The sequence below is a fragment of the Lotus japonicus genome, chromosome 3 (genome assembly GCF_012489685.1).
Source record: "Lotus japonicus ecotype B-129 chromosome 3, LjGifu_v1.2".
Taxonomy (NCBI): domain Eukaryota; kingdom Viridiplantae; phylum Streptophyta; class Magnoliopsida; order Fabales; family Fabaceae; genus Lotus; species Lotus japonicus.
Genome location: NC_080043.1, coordinates 84,500,489 through 84,515,372, shown reverse-complemented (window position 1 = coordinate 84,515,372; position 14,884 = coordinate 84,500,489). Strand labels below are relative to the sequence as shown.

The window sequence follows — 14,884 nt, the reverse complement described above, 5'->3', positions numbered from 1 at the left end:
GTGACACAAAATGCTCAACATATGTGCAATAAAAAAGCATGCAATTCAAGAATGAAAATGGTTACAATAAATTAATGTTAAGGTAACCTGATTTATTGGACTAAGTTTCACCACCATACTCTCTTTCTTAATCTTAAATGTAGAGCATGAGCTTGCGCAAGCCCATACATTTCTATTGCTAAACTAAGACAACAACCCAAAACTCATATTTTACAAACAACATCAACAGTTACCAACAACCAAAACTCACTCAATATTGATCCTAACCACTTTCTTTGCTCTGGCCCCGAAATCGGTTCCTGCTTCATAATTTGATGCAGATCCTCCCGTTCTTCTAGCCTGCTCCAGAGATGGACGTGGCCACACCTGATTCCTGTTCTGCTCACCACTGCTAGAATCTGCAACATTTCCATGCTCTAAATTCAGACAATATTCTAATTAAAGGGTTCCCCAACACACAAATTGTAGTATTAAACAACCATGGAAACATATTTTTGTTGTCTGTCATCAATCAATAGACAGAAGCATCCCCAACTTATAGCCTACTCATGCAAGTTTAGTAATTAAATGTGAAGAAGACAAGGAAAACTTGATTTGATTTTCCTTGCTCATGTATTGGAGCCAAGTTATCAAAACATGCTACACCATTTTATCACTTGTGTACTTATACATTATCAGTCACTGCTACATGAATTTCAAATCTAGACAGTTACATGCCAAAAGCACTGAACATTTAAGTGCAATATTGGTAGCATACCACTATTGTAGTATACCATATAATTACAGAGAAGATGAATACAGCAGTTGCTGACTTGCAGTAACAATCAACATAACGTTCTGGCTCAAAAAATAACTCAGGAAGGGAACATCAAAATAACAAAAAGATTTAAAACTATGATATAGAATCATGATCAGGAATATCTTGCAAGAAGAGGGTTAGTTGATGACACCATATCAAACCATAACATGCAAAAGTTCACTCTGCCAATACATCATACTCTTAATATTCTTAATGTCTATCTGGAAGCATAGTAATTATTTTATAAACTCTTGTTAAGTTGTAAGGACTCTCCCTCCATGCGGACAGTATGGAATTTTTTGGGCAGTCAACCTTAAAAAGTGACAAACATCAAACCATCATCATTGTTCTTGTGCAACCTTTGTGGGGGGGGGGTACTCTAGCATACAATTGATTTCATTTTAAAAATCAAAATCATACATCATTTATAAAGGAATATGCCAAAAGAATTTCCACCCTCACAAATTCCAATCATTCAAAAAGCCTGGTATAGTAATTTTCCTTGTACATGGAAGCATACTATGATGTCCATATAATTAAAGAGCTCACAAACCAATATATAATACCTCTACATAGTCACAATTTGCAAGCTAAATTAGGTTAAAGTTATTTTGCTTCAAGATTCAAGCCACAGATCAAACCATATAACAATATGCAATTCTTCCCATACAGGCTTCTTCTAAGACTTTCAAACAACAGAGGTTTGAACAAAATAAACTTGATTGAGCATAGGTCACAAAATCACACAGGATACATTATCGACTCAAAGAAAGCTTACCCTGGTTCCGGTGCACATCGTATCCAGGCAAATGCCCAATATTATTTCCTTTCCATGCTTCCTCAAAGCCTGCCAGGTCATCTGAAACATTAAACAACAATAACATACATCACTATTGAGAGAAAAAATATTGAATCACTCTAGATATTGTCAAAGAGAACAGCAGGAACAAACCTTCATTTAGATTGTGTAGTGTCTGCATTGTATCAACCTTGCCATCAGAATCAAGCTTCCTTAAAACTGAATGGCCCTATATAAATGACACACAAGTCAAATTTAACAAATACTCCTTTCCTTTCATACTTGCACAGATGTTAATCAATAAGATAAAAGTCTGAACAAGGAGCACTACATATTGCATCAATGGACATAGCAAGAAAACTTTTTTATTTATTTCTTATAGTAGGTATTATTCTTTGCTGATTGAAGAATAACAGCCAATTTCATAGCAATTCAAGTCTCCTTCATGTTTACGACTACAATTGTACGTCAACATCATGACATCATGTACATGAGGAATGCATTATTAGGAAAATTAGATACGGCTCTGTCTGGAAGAGCTTATTTGAGCTAATCTTATAGCACTTATGCAATTGTTTGAGCTTATGTAAATAGCTTATGGCCTACCTAAAAGCTATTTTGAGCTTATGTTAATAGGCTGTTAGGTTGTTTATATTAGCCTATGAATAAGAGCTTATGTTCATCTGTAACTTATTTTCACCTTCTTTCAATGTGTTTTTCAAATTAGCTTATAAATAAGCGCTTATAAACACCCAATTATGCTGTTTACCTAAACCCAACACACCTTGTCATTGATTCCTCTGGTGATCCTATGTGTTGCCTGGCCTGTGGTTGAGTCAGCTTCTTTGCTTTCCTCCATTGCCACCTGAATCACACATAACATTAGAGTAAAAAATAACCTTCAGTGACAACAATTGATTATTAGAGGAAGTCACATACCCCATCTGCCCCAATCTTTCTGGATCTGGTAGAAGTATAATATGCACCATCTATACCCCCATAAGTAACTCTACTAGTCTGAAAAGAAATTTTCCCACCCTTTGGGGGTTCTGACATGAAAGGGTCATTCTTATAAGTTACACCACTGCTTTTCCTCTCTACTAGACATAACACAAAGTAGTAAATAGATTAATAAAGCAAATAGAACAAGTTAAACCAAATATATTAAAAAAATGACAAAACAAGAACAGAATGAAGATATTACTATTAACATGATCATCATCATCATCATCTGGGTGCTCCACAGATGGTTCTCCAGTTTGAGGGAAACTAGTATTAGTGCCCTCATCATCAGAGCCTAATTCTTGTATAACTACCCCTTTATCTCTGCTTGTGTTCTGCATTGCTCTTGATGCAAAACTTGGTCCCCTCATGCTACCAAAAGGGTCACTGAAAAAAGGATCATCAAATGGATCCCTCCCTCCAAAAAGACTTGGCATCATCATATTTCTACCGAATCCAAAAGGACTAAAACCACCAGAATTCCTAGCCCCGTTTGATTCATAAACATTATCTCGTCGAACTTCTTCTTTACCCTCCTGCATGTTCTTTATACAAAATCTTCACAACAGAAAATCCTAGAAAAATTGCAGGAAAAACAAAGGAGGAACCAGAACATAACCATTTGTATGTTGTTCCGGTTTTATAAGAAAGGGACACAGAGACACGACGCGATGAGGAGGGAAGGACACGTGGATTTTGTTTCACAAAAAAGCTAGAACCTTCTGGCTCTCTCTCTCCCCCTATCAACATTGGATGCAATAGCATTCAATTTCTTTTTAAAATCATTTTTTTTAGAAAGTACAAGTTTATTGAATGCGAAAAAAGAAAAAAGTCTAGATATAGATCATCTAACAATGGATTATTTGAGATTCCTTCTTTTGTTTTTTATATAAAAACATAACTCACTTTATTATTAACGAAGTATTTAATATTCCCTCCAGTCCTATTTATAAGCAACAAAAAGAATTCACATAGTTTAAGAAATGTAGTTAAACTAGATAAAATGCATTAAATTTGTCTTAAATCAAAATAAACTTCCAAAATTACCTTTTGTTATTAGTGTTGGAAAGTGGGAAAGAGAGAAAATAATTAATGAGACACATTTTACAAGTTAGAATTAATAAGGACATTATTGAAAAAAAATTAATTAATATAGCTCAAACTTTCATTTGCTCTTATAAAAATGACTAAGATTTTTCTTCTCTTTCATGCTTATAAATAGGATCGGAGGGAGTATTTTTTTTCAAAATTGCAAAAGATGGTGAGATTTTAAAAAAAAAATTAACTTGGAGAAAAAAAATTCATAAAAAGTTAACCTAGTAGCTAAAGTAGAAAGAAAGTTGATAATTTTGCAAGTTTTTTTTTTTTTTTTTTTTTTGATTACATAATTTTGCAAGTTTTTATATAAGGGTAATCAAAAAATTTAATATAATTTTTCATAAATTTATTGCTAGTAACATGTTCATTTTTTTTAATCATTATTAGACCATGCTTCTCTTTTGGGCTTTTGTGACGTGAATTGGGCCATTAAAAAAACTCCCATTATTTAAACATTTATCTTTCGACCAAAAAAAATTTATCTCACATTTTATAAAAAAAATGGTTACAAGAGGAAGACAATCTTTAGAATTTATCAAGGTTTCACTAAGTTTCTGAATTTTAAAATTATTTCCTATCCTCAATTTACCATAAACCCCAACATATGTGAGGAGAAAATGAAAATTTAAGTATATGAAATTAAAAGAAGAAACACACTCGCTTAATTTTAATAGTAAGTAAGGGACAAAATTGGCTTATAAAGTGCAATCAAGTTAAAAAAAAAAACATGGTAAAACACATAAGGAGTCTGCCACTTTGAGAATAATATATACATTTTGGTGCTGTTTGGCAGCATCGTAACTCTGTTTCTTCCTTCTTCCTTCTTCCTTCTTCCTTCTTCCTTCTTCATTTCTCGATGTCCCAAAACAATTGAAATTATAATAGAATACACACCTATGCATTACCTTGGATTTGAAGTTGTCAAACATTCATCCATTAATTTTTCAACCAAGGATTATAATTTCTAAAATAATTTCACACCTTATTTTCTAAGATACACACCGTTTTAGAGGAGCCAAATACATAAAACACAAAAACCAGTAATAGAATTTACAGAACTAAGAACTTTGTCCATTCTAGGAACTAGAAACAAAAAGAAAAAGAACTGACTTAACAGAATTTTAAAAATAAATTCAAGGACTATCTCAATGAAATTAATAAAGTTCAAAGAGGCTGATCAACAAGAAGTACCGAGTAGAGAATCAATTCCAGCACTTAACTGCTAGTATACTAAAAATTGAATGGAAGAAATTAAGAGAATTGCATTGCTTGAGGAAAAGTTCCTGACGTTATCTGGAACTCAAAGACAAACACAACCCGTCCATATGTTCCTTCCCCCTCATTGCTCCTTTCCTTTCAACTTGGCACAGACACCTTCACAAAACATTTTTTTTTAAATCACACCATGTGTCTGTGCAGCAGATGAATTGCTAGGAGCCTGGATTTTACTTACACGATAGATTTTGTTAGAGTGTGAATTTAGAGGGTTCTGGAGTCTGCATGTCTTTTGTTACATGAAGTGTATATACTGGCCTTTAGGACTACTGGGAATCGAAGTCGGGTTTTGATGGATACTCGAGACCTTGTAGAGCTGGCATCCTTCGTATGTCTTCTTCTGAATATGCAGGGATGAACCAGTATTTCTTGTCCATCCCAAAAACCTGATATCAAACCAACATAAATACGATGTAACTGCAAGATCCCATATTATTCCATAATAATAACAGAATAAGAGTACCCCAGCAACCATATACCCAGCGAATCCAAAAGGAAAATACCAAATTCACAAGGTCCACAAATATATAATTATTTTCCATGAAGCAACAATCCCAAAAGCAGATTTCAGTTCTTGAATCACCACGTGACTTAGCCTATTTTAAAGATATACAATTTTTATATTCTCAGGACCTTCCATGATTTTCTTATAAGATATGTGTGTAATTTCCATCCAAGAAGACCATACCATGTCATTCAAGAACCCGAAAGGATCCAACATGAATGGGATTATACGTTTACATCTCTAACATTTTCACTACACAAGAGCCTATTGAGTCGGGAGTGAAGGTAAATAAGGCCTAGGCACACCCACATGAATGATTTTATACTTATATATCAACATTATTCTTAGGATACAGAATGATTAGGGTATGAAGTATAGGATTAACATAAAAAACACAAATTCTAAAAATTTATTTAAGATACAAACAGAATCCCTAAGAGAGATATTGACACCATTTATCAATGATTTTTTTTAGAGTTGGCATGAAAGTCAACCATAGAGAACATAAAAAAATATTGCGATATAAAACAATGTTCCAAAAGAATTTTTTATACAGCACATACAAACCTGTTCAAAATTTTTTCGACGACCAAGATCATACCGCCATTTTGGAGTAGTTTTCTTCTCATATGCCTGCTCACAATGAACAAAGAATTTATCAGCACCCACTTCACATGGGCAATGCTTCACGCAATAAGGAAGCATATGAAAGTGTTATGTAGAAGAATATTGGAACATTTTCACAACAAGCGCGCACACACACGGCATTTACCCTCTGCACCAGAGGATACAGTTCACGTATAAAAGTTGTTCATTAATTTAAATGTAACTAAATACTGTCATTCAACTAGAGTCAGAAAAGTTTCCTCAAGTAAAAGGTCAGAAAAAGTATAAGAGATCACAAACAAAAGGAGCACGAAAAAGTAACAAAAAAACAATGTTTCAAGCTAATTTATACACAAAAGTTTACCTCAATAGTGGTCGTATTACCAGCCACCAATGATATGTGCATAATAAGAAATCCCAAGACACTCAATGCAAAAGCCAGGTTCAAAACTGCAGGTTATAAAATATTGTTACATAAATTCACAATGAAACCAACAGCTAACAATATTTAGGGACCCTACCAAAAGCAAGAAAAGTTGTAGCAAGAGATCCAGGCGTTCCAGGAATTTCTCCATCACTAAAAAACGCTATGAAATGTGGCAGTAAGGATGCAGTCACAAGAGTTGTCTCAAGGAAGGTGTAGAACTGCACGAAGATTTAATCAAATCATATAAACCAAGGAAAGTTTTTATATTGACATAGTAACACCAAAAATTTGAAGACTTACTACATGTCAAATCATACACTTTATACTATTGACACATGAACAACAATCACAGCTATAATATCTTTAAAAGCAAAAATGCCAGAAGAAAATTTACTGCTTAGTTAGCCTTAACATGGTCACTACCAAAACATCTAATAATGCTAGGACCTACAATACGATTCATATCAATCTGTCTACTGGAATTAGGATTAAAAAGTCTCTGTTCCTTCACTTCCTTACGCTTATGAAAAAGAGCGGCATCCACTATTGCACGCAAGGAGACAAATCAGAAGAAACAACCAATATCACCATTACAATCACACTAGCGATCCAAAGAATGTTATTGACCACATGTATAGTTAAGATTGGGAAATTATAAAACTGCAACTTCCAGTTGCTCAATTATTCTGAGAGTAAAGCTTAGGCTAAGTCATGAAACATGATCATTAGGAACAACAGTCTCCTATTAGTTACCAACTCTGCATTGTCATAAATAAGTTCCACTTTCAATTCACCACTACTAGTATAGCACCATTGCACATGAATATCACTGGGACAGACCAGAATATGAGTATCCATTCAATTCTAAAACAAAGGGTTTGATTTGCATTTGAAATTTCAATAGCATGGTTAATAGGCTATATTAATGAACTCACACAAGAAAAGGACAATTTTAAACCATGGTACAGTTAAGAACTAGCATGTGCATATTTGTACATCTAACCCAAAATTAACTGAACCCAAGAAGTAAAATAAAATGGAGGACATCACAAGATTATTAGCACAGTTCTACAGCAAGTCATGGAAGACAAATACAATCATCGCACTAGAAAGTAATAGTGCTCAATAATAAATTGATGCCAAAATAATAACTCCAGCTAAGGTGTTCATACCAAGAAAAGAAGAAAATACTTGTAATTTAGCGCTCCAACACAGTTAACAACCCACACGCAGTGGTGGTCCATCTTTAGCACACAACGCCCACCTGGTTTCAAACCAAAAAATATCGAATTATGCTTACTTATTTTCAACGTGGCAATACAAAAATGGAAACATCTGTGCCTAAAACTCACAAACTGAACAATGATGGCATCGAGGTGGCTTAAGCTGGGTGCATTTCCGGCAATACCGTGTCCGTTCATTTAACGAATCACTCTGCACATTACTAAATTCTGACCCAACTAATGGGTCAGCCTCTCCTCTTTCTTCATCAACTTTAGGCCTCCAGTTTGGTGGTACACTTCCCGGATCAATAAATACAACAGAAAAGTAACTCCACAATAGCATAACCAACTGCATAATAATCATGAGAAAAAAAATCCAAATTATCACAAACACTTCATTCACATACTGAAGAAACAACACCTCCTTAATCTGTAAAACTAATCAAGTTTAACAGCAGACGAAAATCATTACGCCACATTAAAGGCTAAAATAAAATGAATTCCCAGCTAATGAAAACTCATAGATTGCAGTATCATCTTCAAATTAACACACTCTAGCCCATCATATAAATTCCCAAGTGACACCCATTTTCTGTTTGCAGCAACTAAATTCAAACAAATTGACAATCATCATAGCCTGAACTTCCAAAGCAATTCAAAAACACTAACAAAAAAACAGCTCAGGAAGCTTACCAAAGCATGAAACAAGATCAACACCAGCATGGAAATAAGAAAATCAAGCCCTCCAGCATACAAAGCAGGGACGTAATTGGTGACAACAACAGCATAGTAGGTAACACCAACGACACCAAGGACCAATAGGATCATGATCGAGCCCAGTCCTCGCAGAGCAGTGCAGAACTTGAACACGTTCCAAGCCATCGTAGCTCCAGATCTATGCATACTCAAGAAACCCACAAAGATTCAACCAGAAACCTTGATTCAACAAATGGAACACGACACAGCACCCTGAAAATCAACAATTTCCCCGAAGAAGACGCATGGAGAAGAAGCACCGACACGAAGCAAGGAAATTGTTGGTTGCGCGATGTGGATTCCAATCTAGGGTTTATAGAGAATTTGGGGATTTTGATTTTGATTTTGATGTTGGAGTGAAAGAGAAGATGGAAGTAAACACACACAGAGAGAGAGGAATGGGGCAAATAAATTAAAATGCTGGTTTTATTTAATTTATTTTCCTTTTTTTGTTTTGTTTTTTATATGTTTTTTTTCCTTTGGAAATTTATTACAAGATCTAAGAGAGAAATTTAGCTATAATTACATGTAGCTAGCTACTGCTGAAAAAGTGAAAATGTTCCAACAACTGCACTACTCTTTCCCAAATAAAATTTTAATTATTGTAAGAATTTAATTAGTTAGCTATTGATTGCTACTATTATTAGTAATAATATAATGAATAGATGATGGAGTATCTAACAGCTGCTACATTTGGTCAAAAGTCTAGAAGGTGGAGTATAGGACTTCACGGATTCATTAAGTTATGGCTTAATTGCAATTTTCGTCCCTGATGTTAAGCCTTTGTGCAATTTGAATCCCATTTATTTAAAACGAGCGATTTTAGTCCTAAAACTTTCAATTTGTGCCAATTAAGTCCACCGTTAGTCTACCGTTTAATTCAAACAGAATTTACATATGTGGCTGCTCATTAATGATGTGGCTTGGACACATTTTGCCACTAAGATGTCACTCGGACTCCACGTAGTAAAAATATAATTAATTAAAATTCTAAAAAATAAAAAATTCATAATTTATTTAACTTTAATCCAATTAAATCATTCATCCCTAATCATGATCCATCTTCATCTCGAGTGAATCAACAACAAAAATTTGGAAATAAATTTCAGAAGTAACAACAAATCAAGAAGCTATATAAATTTCAGAAACAAAAATAAACTTTTCCCCTTCCTTCACCCAAATCCAGAAAACAAAAAAATATTTCTAGAGAACAACAAATCTGAACCAACAGATCTCTTTCCATTACCCATAAACCAACCCCACAAAGCTCTTCCCTTTACCCAGATGGCAACAACCATGAATCACTGCTCCCCTCCATCGTCGCACGACTTCCGCAGCCAAGTACGCATGAAGTCGCTCTCCTTGCTGTGCGTCCAAGATCCTTTCCCTTTTTACCCCATTCTCTCTCTCTCTCTCTCTCTCTCTCTCTCTCTCTCTCTCTCTCTCTCTTTGATCTGGATATCTCTAGATCTGGAGACGCTAAGAAGCACCACAATTCCAGAGAGAACCTGAATCTGGCTTTCTCTCGAACCTGAATCTGGCTTTGGTGTGCAAAGAAAAAAGAAGTAAGGATTTGGTGCCACTTCTCTTCTCCTATGGTTTTCCTCTGTAAGGATTTGGTGCCCACTTCTATTATCCAATGTTTTTCCTCTCTCATCATTTGGGCCTGAAAAAAGACTCCTTATTAGAACAGTGGCACGGGTCTGGAAATCATAGAGATTTGAGTTTGATTTTTCTGGAGATCAGGTTTTGATCTTTTTTAATTTTGGTGAAGATGATGGAATAAGGATAACAAAGATGAAGGAATGCAGATGGTAGAAGAGTGATAAGTTTTTTTTTTTAAGTTGAGTGATTTGAAATAAAAAAAATCATTTAGGTATAATTTCATTTTTATTTAATTACTGATGTGTCATTTTTGTTGGTGTAATTAGCAAAAAAGAATCCTGATAAGAATATTCCGTTTTAAATTTAACGGAGACTAACGGCTGGACTAAATTGGCACAAATTGAAAGTTTGTGGACTAAAATCGCTCGTTTTAAACAAAGGGGATTCAAATTGCACAAAGGTCTAACATCAGGGACGAAAAGTGCAATTAAGCCTTAAGTTATCAAGAGAAAACATCATGGCATAATTGAAAATTTTGTTTTCTAGAAAAGCTATCAACCCACTCTTTTAAACACGCTCTAATACATTTTTATTGTGATTGATTTTTTTTAAAACGTTCAAAAAAACAAATTCACATTTTTAAAAGTCAACACGAGAGATTAAATATATTGACTATTCGAACTCGGATGAGGGACTAATTTACTAACATTTCTAACAACTAACATTTGTCTATCAAAAACAAAAAACAAAAAGGTATGCTAAAGAGTGTATTGGTAGCAATCTTCAATTTTAGAAATGCTAGCAACACACTCTTTTCAGTCTTTTGAATAGATTGACACACCCTTTTGTTTTTTAATTAACCTTTTAGCACCAAATTTTGAGTAATTATACATTCATACTTTACTTTCTTTTTTTATCACATCTCCATTCATTTTCTTCCTATCTATTTTCTTTTCACATCACATTACATATTATCAAAGTTATAACACCGATCTAGACATGTCGGTCTGATCAGTTAAACCAGGAAAATCTCGAAGAATGTATAACGGGCGAGAATTGGCCAAGAACCGGTTAAACCAGGAAAAACCTGGTCAAATTTGGCCAAAACCAATGTTATTGGTTCGGCCAGAACTGGTTTGAACCAATCTAAAATAAAAGATTTTAGAAAAATTATATATTTTTATTTAAAACTAATAACAAAATATTTATTTAATTAGAATACTCATATATATGAATAATTATTTTTTTATCTTTCCATTATTCATTTTTATCTTATAAAATATACATTATGATGATTTTATGTTAGTTTCAGATTTAATTTGATTTAATTTCTTGAAATTTTATGTTTATAAATTATTTGATATATAATATATTATTAAATATATATTTAATTATTACTCGTTCAACTATGATTGAACCATTGAGCCGTGAACCTGAACCTATGCTTTCACCGATTCAATATTCGGCCTGATTTTAAAAACATTGTTTATTATATCTCTCACTTCTCTACTTCTATTTCCTTATATCTCTAAAGTTAGGGATGACAATTTTGCCCAAACCCATGAGTACCCGCCCGAACCCGATCCGATTTGACGGGCAAAATCCGAGTTGACTGGATTTGGGTTTGGGTTTGGGTTTAGGTTTTGCTCGTTACTGTAGCCATGTACGGGTTTGGGTTTGGTATTAGTTAAATCCGTGTCCATACCCGCCCAAACCCGAACCCAAAGATACCCGAAACATAAAATTACAAAAAAACCCTCACATATATATATATTTATAAACTTTGTTTTTAGTGTTTGATGATTAATTGTACTTTTGTATGTTTGAGAAAGTAAACTCTAAACTATTGTTGTCTCACTTTAGTGATGGATGAGGATGATGAATAGTATTTTTTTTTTCTTTCTATGAATTTCACTTTTTTTTATATGAAAGTAATTAAGTTCTGGATTGAGTTGCTACGTAACTAATAGGTTTGAGTTTGGGTTTCGGGTAAATTCGAAACCCAATGGATTTGGGCATGGATTTCATTTTATCGCCCATAAGGTTTGTGCTTGGGTTCTGAGATTTGGGTTTGGGTTTGGGTTTGGTAATTGTAAAACCCGTGTCCGATCCTACCCGTTGTCATCCCATCTAAAGTGAAGGTTGAGTTTAAGTGTGAATGGATCTTTATGCCCAAATTTTTATTCTTCTTTTTGGTGATTATGGTGGGAGTGTTACATGCACTTTGACAAATAAGCCCTAGTTGGGAAAGAAAAATTTGTTTCTCGTCAGGTAAGATTCACGTATCCTTTTGGAATCCTACAATCAGTGTTATCAGACTCGGACCGGTGATCGACTCGGTCGAGACACTGGGTCAATGAGTCAATGGTTCAACCACTGGGTCATTGGTTCGATTGTTTGACTCGGTTTATATTAAAAAATTATAATAATTTAAAATATTTAGTATATTATATATATAAAATAATATGCATGCTTCCTAACAAGAAGCAAAGTGGTGTATTGGAAATTTGGATTAGCATTCTTCCCTCTAGGTCCTGTGTTCAAGTCCTAACTATGACAATTTTTTTAAATAACTCTCAATTGAATATCATTTGACCAAATAATTAACATTAAATATAAATTAATTACAGTTTGACCATTAAAAACAGTTTTTAAAAAAAAAGGCAAAAAAAAAAAAAACTGACCGGTTCATAAAAAAACCGGTCGAGTCACCGGTTTATTCCCTGAACCGGCCGGTCCAAACCGGTTCATGCCGGTTGAATTACATGGCCGATCCATTAAATGGCTCGGACCGGTCAGGGGTTCGGTTCCCGGTTCAACCGGTCGAACTGGCCGGTCCGGTCCGAGTTTTATAACACTGCCTACAATTCACTTATCATTTTCCACATAATCCTACATTAGCATAAATCAAATTAGTATAAATCATTTGAATAAACAAATTACATTCCATTTTCTCAAGATTTTTTTTATAAGTTAGAAATGTTATTAAATTAATATCTTCTCCGGGTTCGAATCCGGGACCCTTCACCCCACTCAACCCTTATGTCTCTAACTCTTACCACTTGAGCTATCCTTCGGGGAAGATGATTATGATTAATGAAAGGTAAATTTAAAATTTGAATTGGGGTTTTATTTGGTAAGAATATTTTTGTTCATGGAAACAAGTTTTGATTGCTGTTTTCCATCCTTTTAGTAGGGGATATCTTGAGTTTCCCTTGATTGAATTTCTTATTTGTGAAGAAATTAACCAAATAGGACTTTGCTGTTTATGAGACAGATGTTAGAACAAAAAGAGACTGAGATTAAGGTTGGAAAATATATCTCAGATTTGTTGTTGATGTCACAAATGTAAGAGAAGTGTCTTAGAATAAACCCAGCAAAATCAAAATACCAGAAGAGAAATGCCAAGGTATATATGGGAGGGAGGTACATCATGAATGATCAATATTTTTTTTTTGATCAATATTGAGTATCTCACAAAAGCGAGAAGCTATCTCATAAAAAGTTATAGGTAAAATCTTCCAAAGAGCAAGACAGTCATATGCCAAAATCTGCCAAGGAAGAACTTCCACCTTTATCAATCAAACAAAGTAACTAACTCACCGGTAAAGAAGGGTGAAGCACCACAATTGGAGGAGGAGGAATGGAATTGGCTAGGAAAACGGTTCAAACCCATTTCATTTTAGAGAATGTTTGGTTTCATGTTTGTAAATGTTATGATGATTCATTCTCCATCGTTAGAATTAACTTTTAGTGTTTATACATTTTAGGGTTAAATATGTTTTTGTCTGCGTGGCTGGAATTATATATTAAAATCTAAAATGGTCTTTGAAAAAAAATTGTTCATGATATTTTTTATTTGATTAAGTTAGGTCTTATAACTTCATAAGTCCATTTCAAAAAAAAAAAAAAGACTTCATAAGTCATATTTGATATTTTTTTACCCGGCTGGCCACCAATTTAGCGATCCTAATCACATATAGGGGTGCAAATAAAATTCTCATATTAGTTTTAGTCATCTAAAATTTTCTTTAAACATTTTTTACTTTTTTTCCTTCACTCCTCTTCTTCACCTTCCCCTTTCTTCCTAACCACCACTACCACTACATATAAAAAAATTGATCACTATTCATTTAATTGAGTACTATTCACTGTCTTGACAAGTGGAAATTCATTTGTGAAATCTCTTCTAACAAATAAATTTTTTTTGGAGTTTGAAGTTGTATTCTCATCCTTATAAGGTTGCCAGACTCGAGAGTTTACGCAAACTCGTTTTGGTGAGGTAAACTCGTTTCGTTGAGTTAACTCGTAGACTCGTTAGAGTCTAACAAAATAAAAAACCTTAATAAAATATGTCTGGTGTATAAAGAATACATACTACAACCACTAATTAAGGAGAAACTAACCAAATAAATTCAACATCAAACTTCATAATAAAGCAAAGTTCAATAAAATACATAAAGAATCAAAGTATCAAGAGCGCATAATTCATAATAAAGTCGTAGAGATAGCTCAATATTTGAAGCGGAGACGACGACTTGCAGCGGTGATGTCTCCTCTTCTCCTAGTTCGAAGGTGAAGGAGAATGTTGGATTGAAATGAGAAACTTTATCTTTCTCTCAGTCTTTATTAAAAGTTTTTCATGAAAACCCAAAATTGCCACATTTAACTTAGGGATTTAGGGAAAAATTCGTTTCTCGCCTCTCGTTGTTCCGGAATGAAAAAACGGGTATAGGCCCCAAAGCCCTAACAAAGCAAGGGTGAGGTAATATCCTAATCTTTTTAGATA

The 14,884-nt window shown here is 34.0% G+C and overlaps 2 protein-coding genes across 4 annotated transcripts; both read right to left on the bottom strand.

Annotated features, from left to right (window-relative positions):
• Nucleotides 1-24: 24 nt before the first annotated feature.
• Nucleotides 25-3,322, bottom strand: LOC130746670 (uncharacterized). Of its 3 annotated transcripts, none has more exons than XM_057599367.1 (6): nucleotides 2,803-3,322; nucleotides 2,538-2,698; nucleotides 2,383-2,463; nucleotides 1,752-1,827; nucleotides 1,578-1,646; nucleotides 25-398 (listed from the first exon to the last, which is right to left on the bottom strand). In XM_057599367.1, the coding sequence occupies exons 1-6, from the start codon at nucleotides 3,140-3,142 to the stop codon at nucleotides 247-249; spliced, it is 879 nt and encodes a 292-aa protein (XP_057455350.1). In that variant the 5' UTR covers nucleotides 3,143-3,322; the 3' UTR covers nucleotides 25-246. The 3 variants fall into 3 exon arrangements, with proteins under 3 accessions (XP_057455350.1, XP_057455348.1, XP_057455349.1); XM_057599365.1 differs by having other exon boundaries at nucleotides 1,578-1,658; nucleotides 2,803-3,314; XM_057599366.1 differs by having other exon boundaries at nucleotides 1,578-1,658; nucleotides 2,538-2,695; nucleotides 2,803-3,310.
• A 1,294-nt stretch (nucleotides 3,323-4,616) lies between these two features.
• On the bottom strand, nucleotides 4,617-8,901 carry LOC130746669 (probable protein S-acyltransferase 14). The gene is made up of 7 exons (XM_057599364.1): nucleotides 8,428-8,901; nucleotides 7,864-8,083; nucleotides 7,684-7,775; nucleotides 6,606-6,729; nucleotides 6,449-6,534; nucleotides 6,046-6,111; nucleotides 4,617-5,359 (listed from the first exon to the last, which is right to left on the bottom strand). The coding sequence occupies exons 1-7, from the start codon at nucleotides 8,635-8,637 to the stop codon at nucleotides 5,240-5,242; spliced, it is 918 nt and encodes a 305-aa protein (XP_057455347.1). The 5' UTR covers nucleotides 8,638-8,901; the 3' UTR covers nucleotides 4,617-5,239.
• Between the last annotated feature and the right edge of the window lie 5,983 nt (nucleotides 8,902-14,884).

Excerpts from the sequence above, each read along its gene's own strand:
- LOC130746669 (XM_057599364.1), bottom strand. The coding sequence starts at position 8,637 with ATGCATAGATCTGGAGCTACGATGGCTTGGAACGTGTTCAAGTTCTGC. Across the intron at positions 8,084-8,427 it reads TGATCTTGTTTCATGCTTTG|TTGGTTATGCTATTGTGGAG; the intron begins GTAAGCTTCCTG and ends ATTATTATGCAG. Across the intron at positions 5,360-6,045 it reads GTCGAAAAAATTTTGAACAG|GTTTTTGGGATGGACAAGAA; the intron begins GTTTGTATGTGC and ends GTTTGATATCAG.
- LOC130746670 (XM_057599365.1), bottom strand. The coding sequence starts at position 3,142 with ATGCAGGAGGGTAAAGAAGAAGTTCGACGAGATAATGTTTATGAATCA. Across the intron at positions 1,659-1,751 it reads ACTACACAATCTAAATGAAG|ATGACCTGGCAGGCTTTGAG; the intron begins GTTTGTTCCTGC and ends TTAATGTTTCAG. Across the intron at positions 399-1,577 it reads CGATGTGCACCGGAACCAGG|ATTCTAGCAGTGGTGAGCAG; the intron begins GTAAGCTTTCTT and ends GAAATGTTGCAG.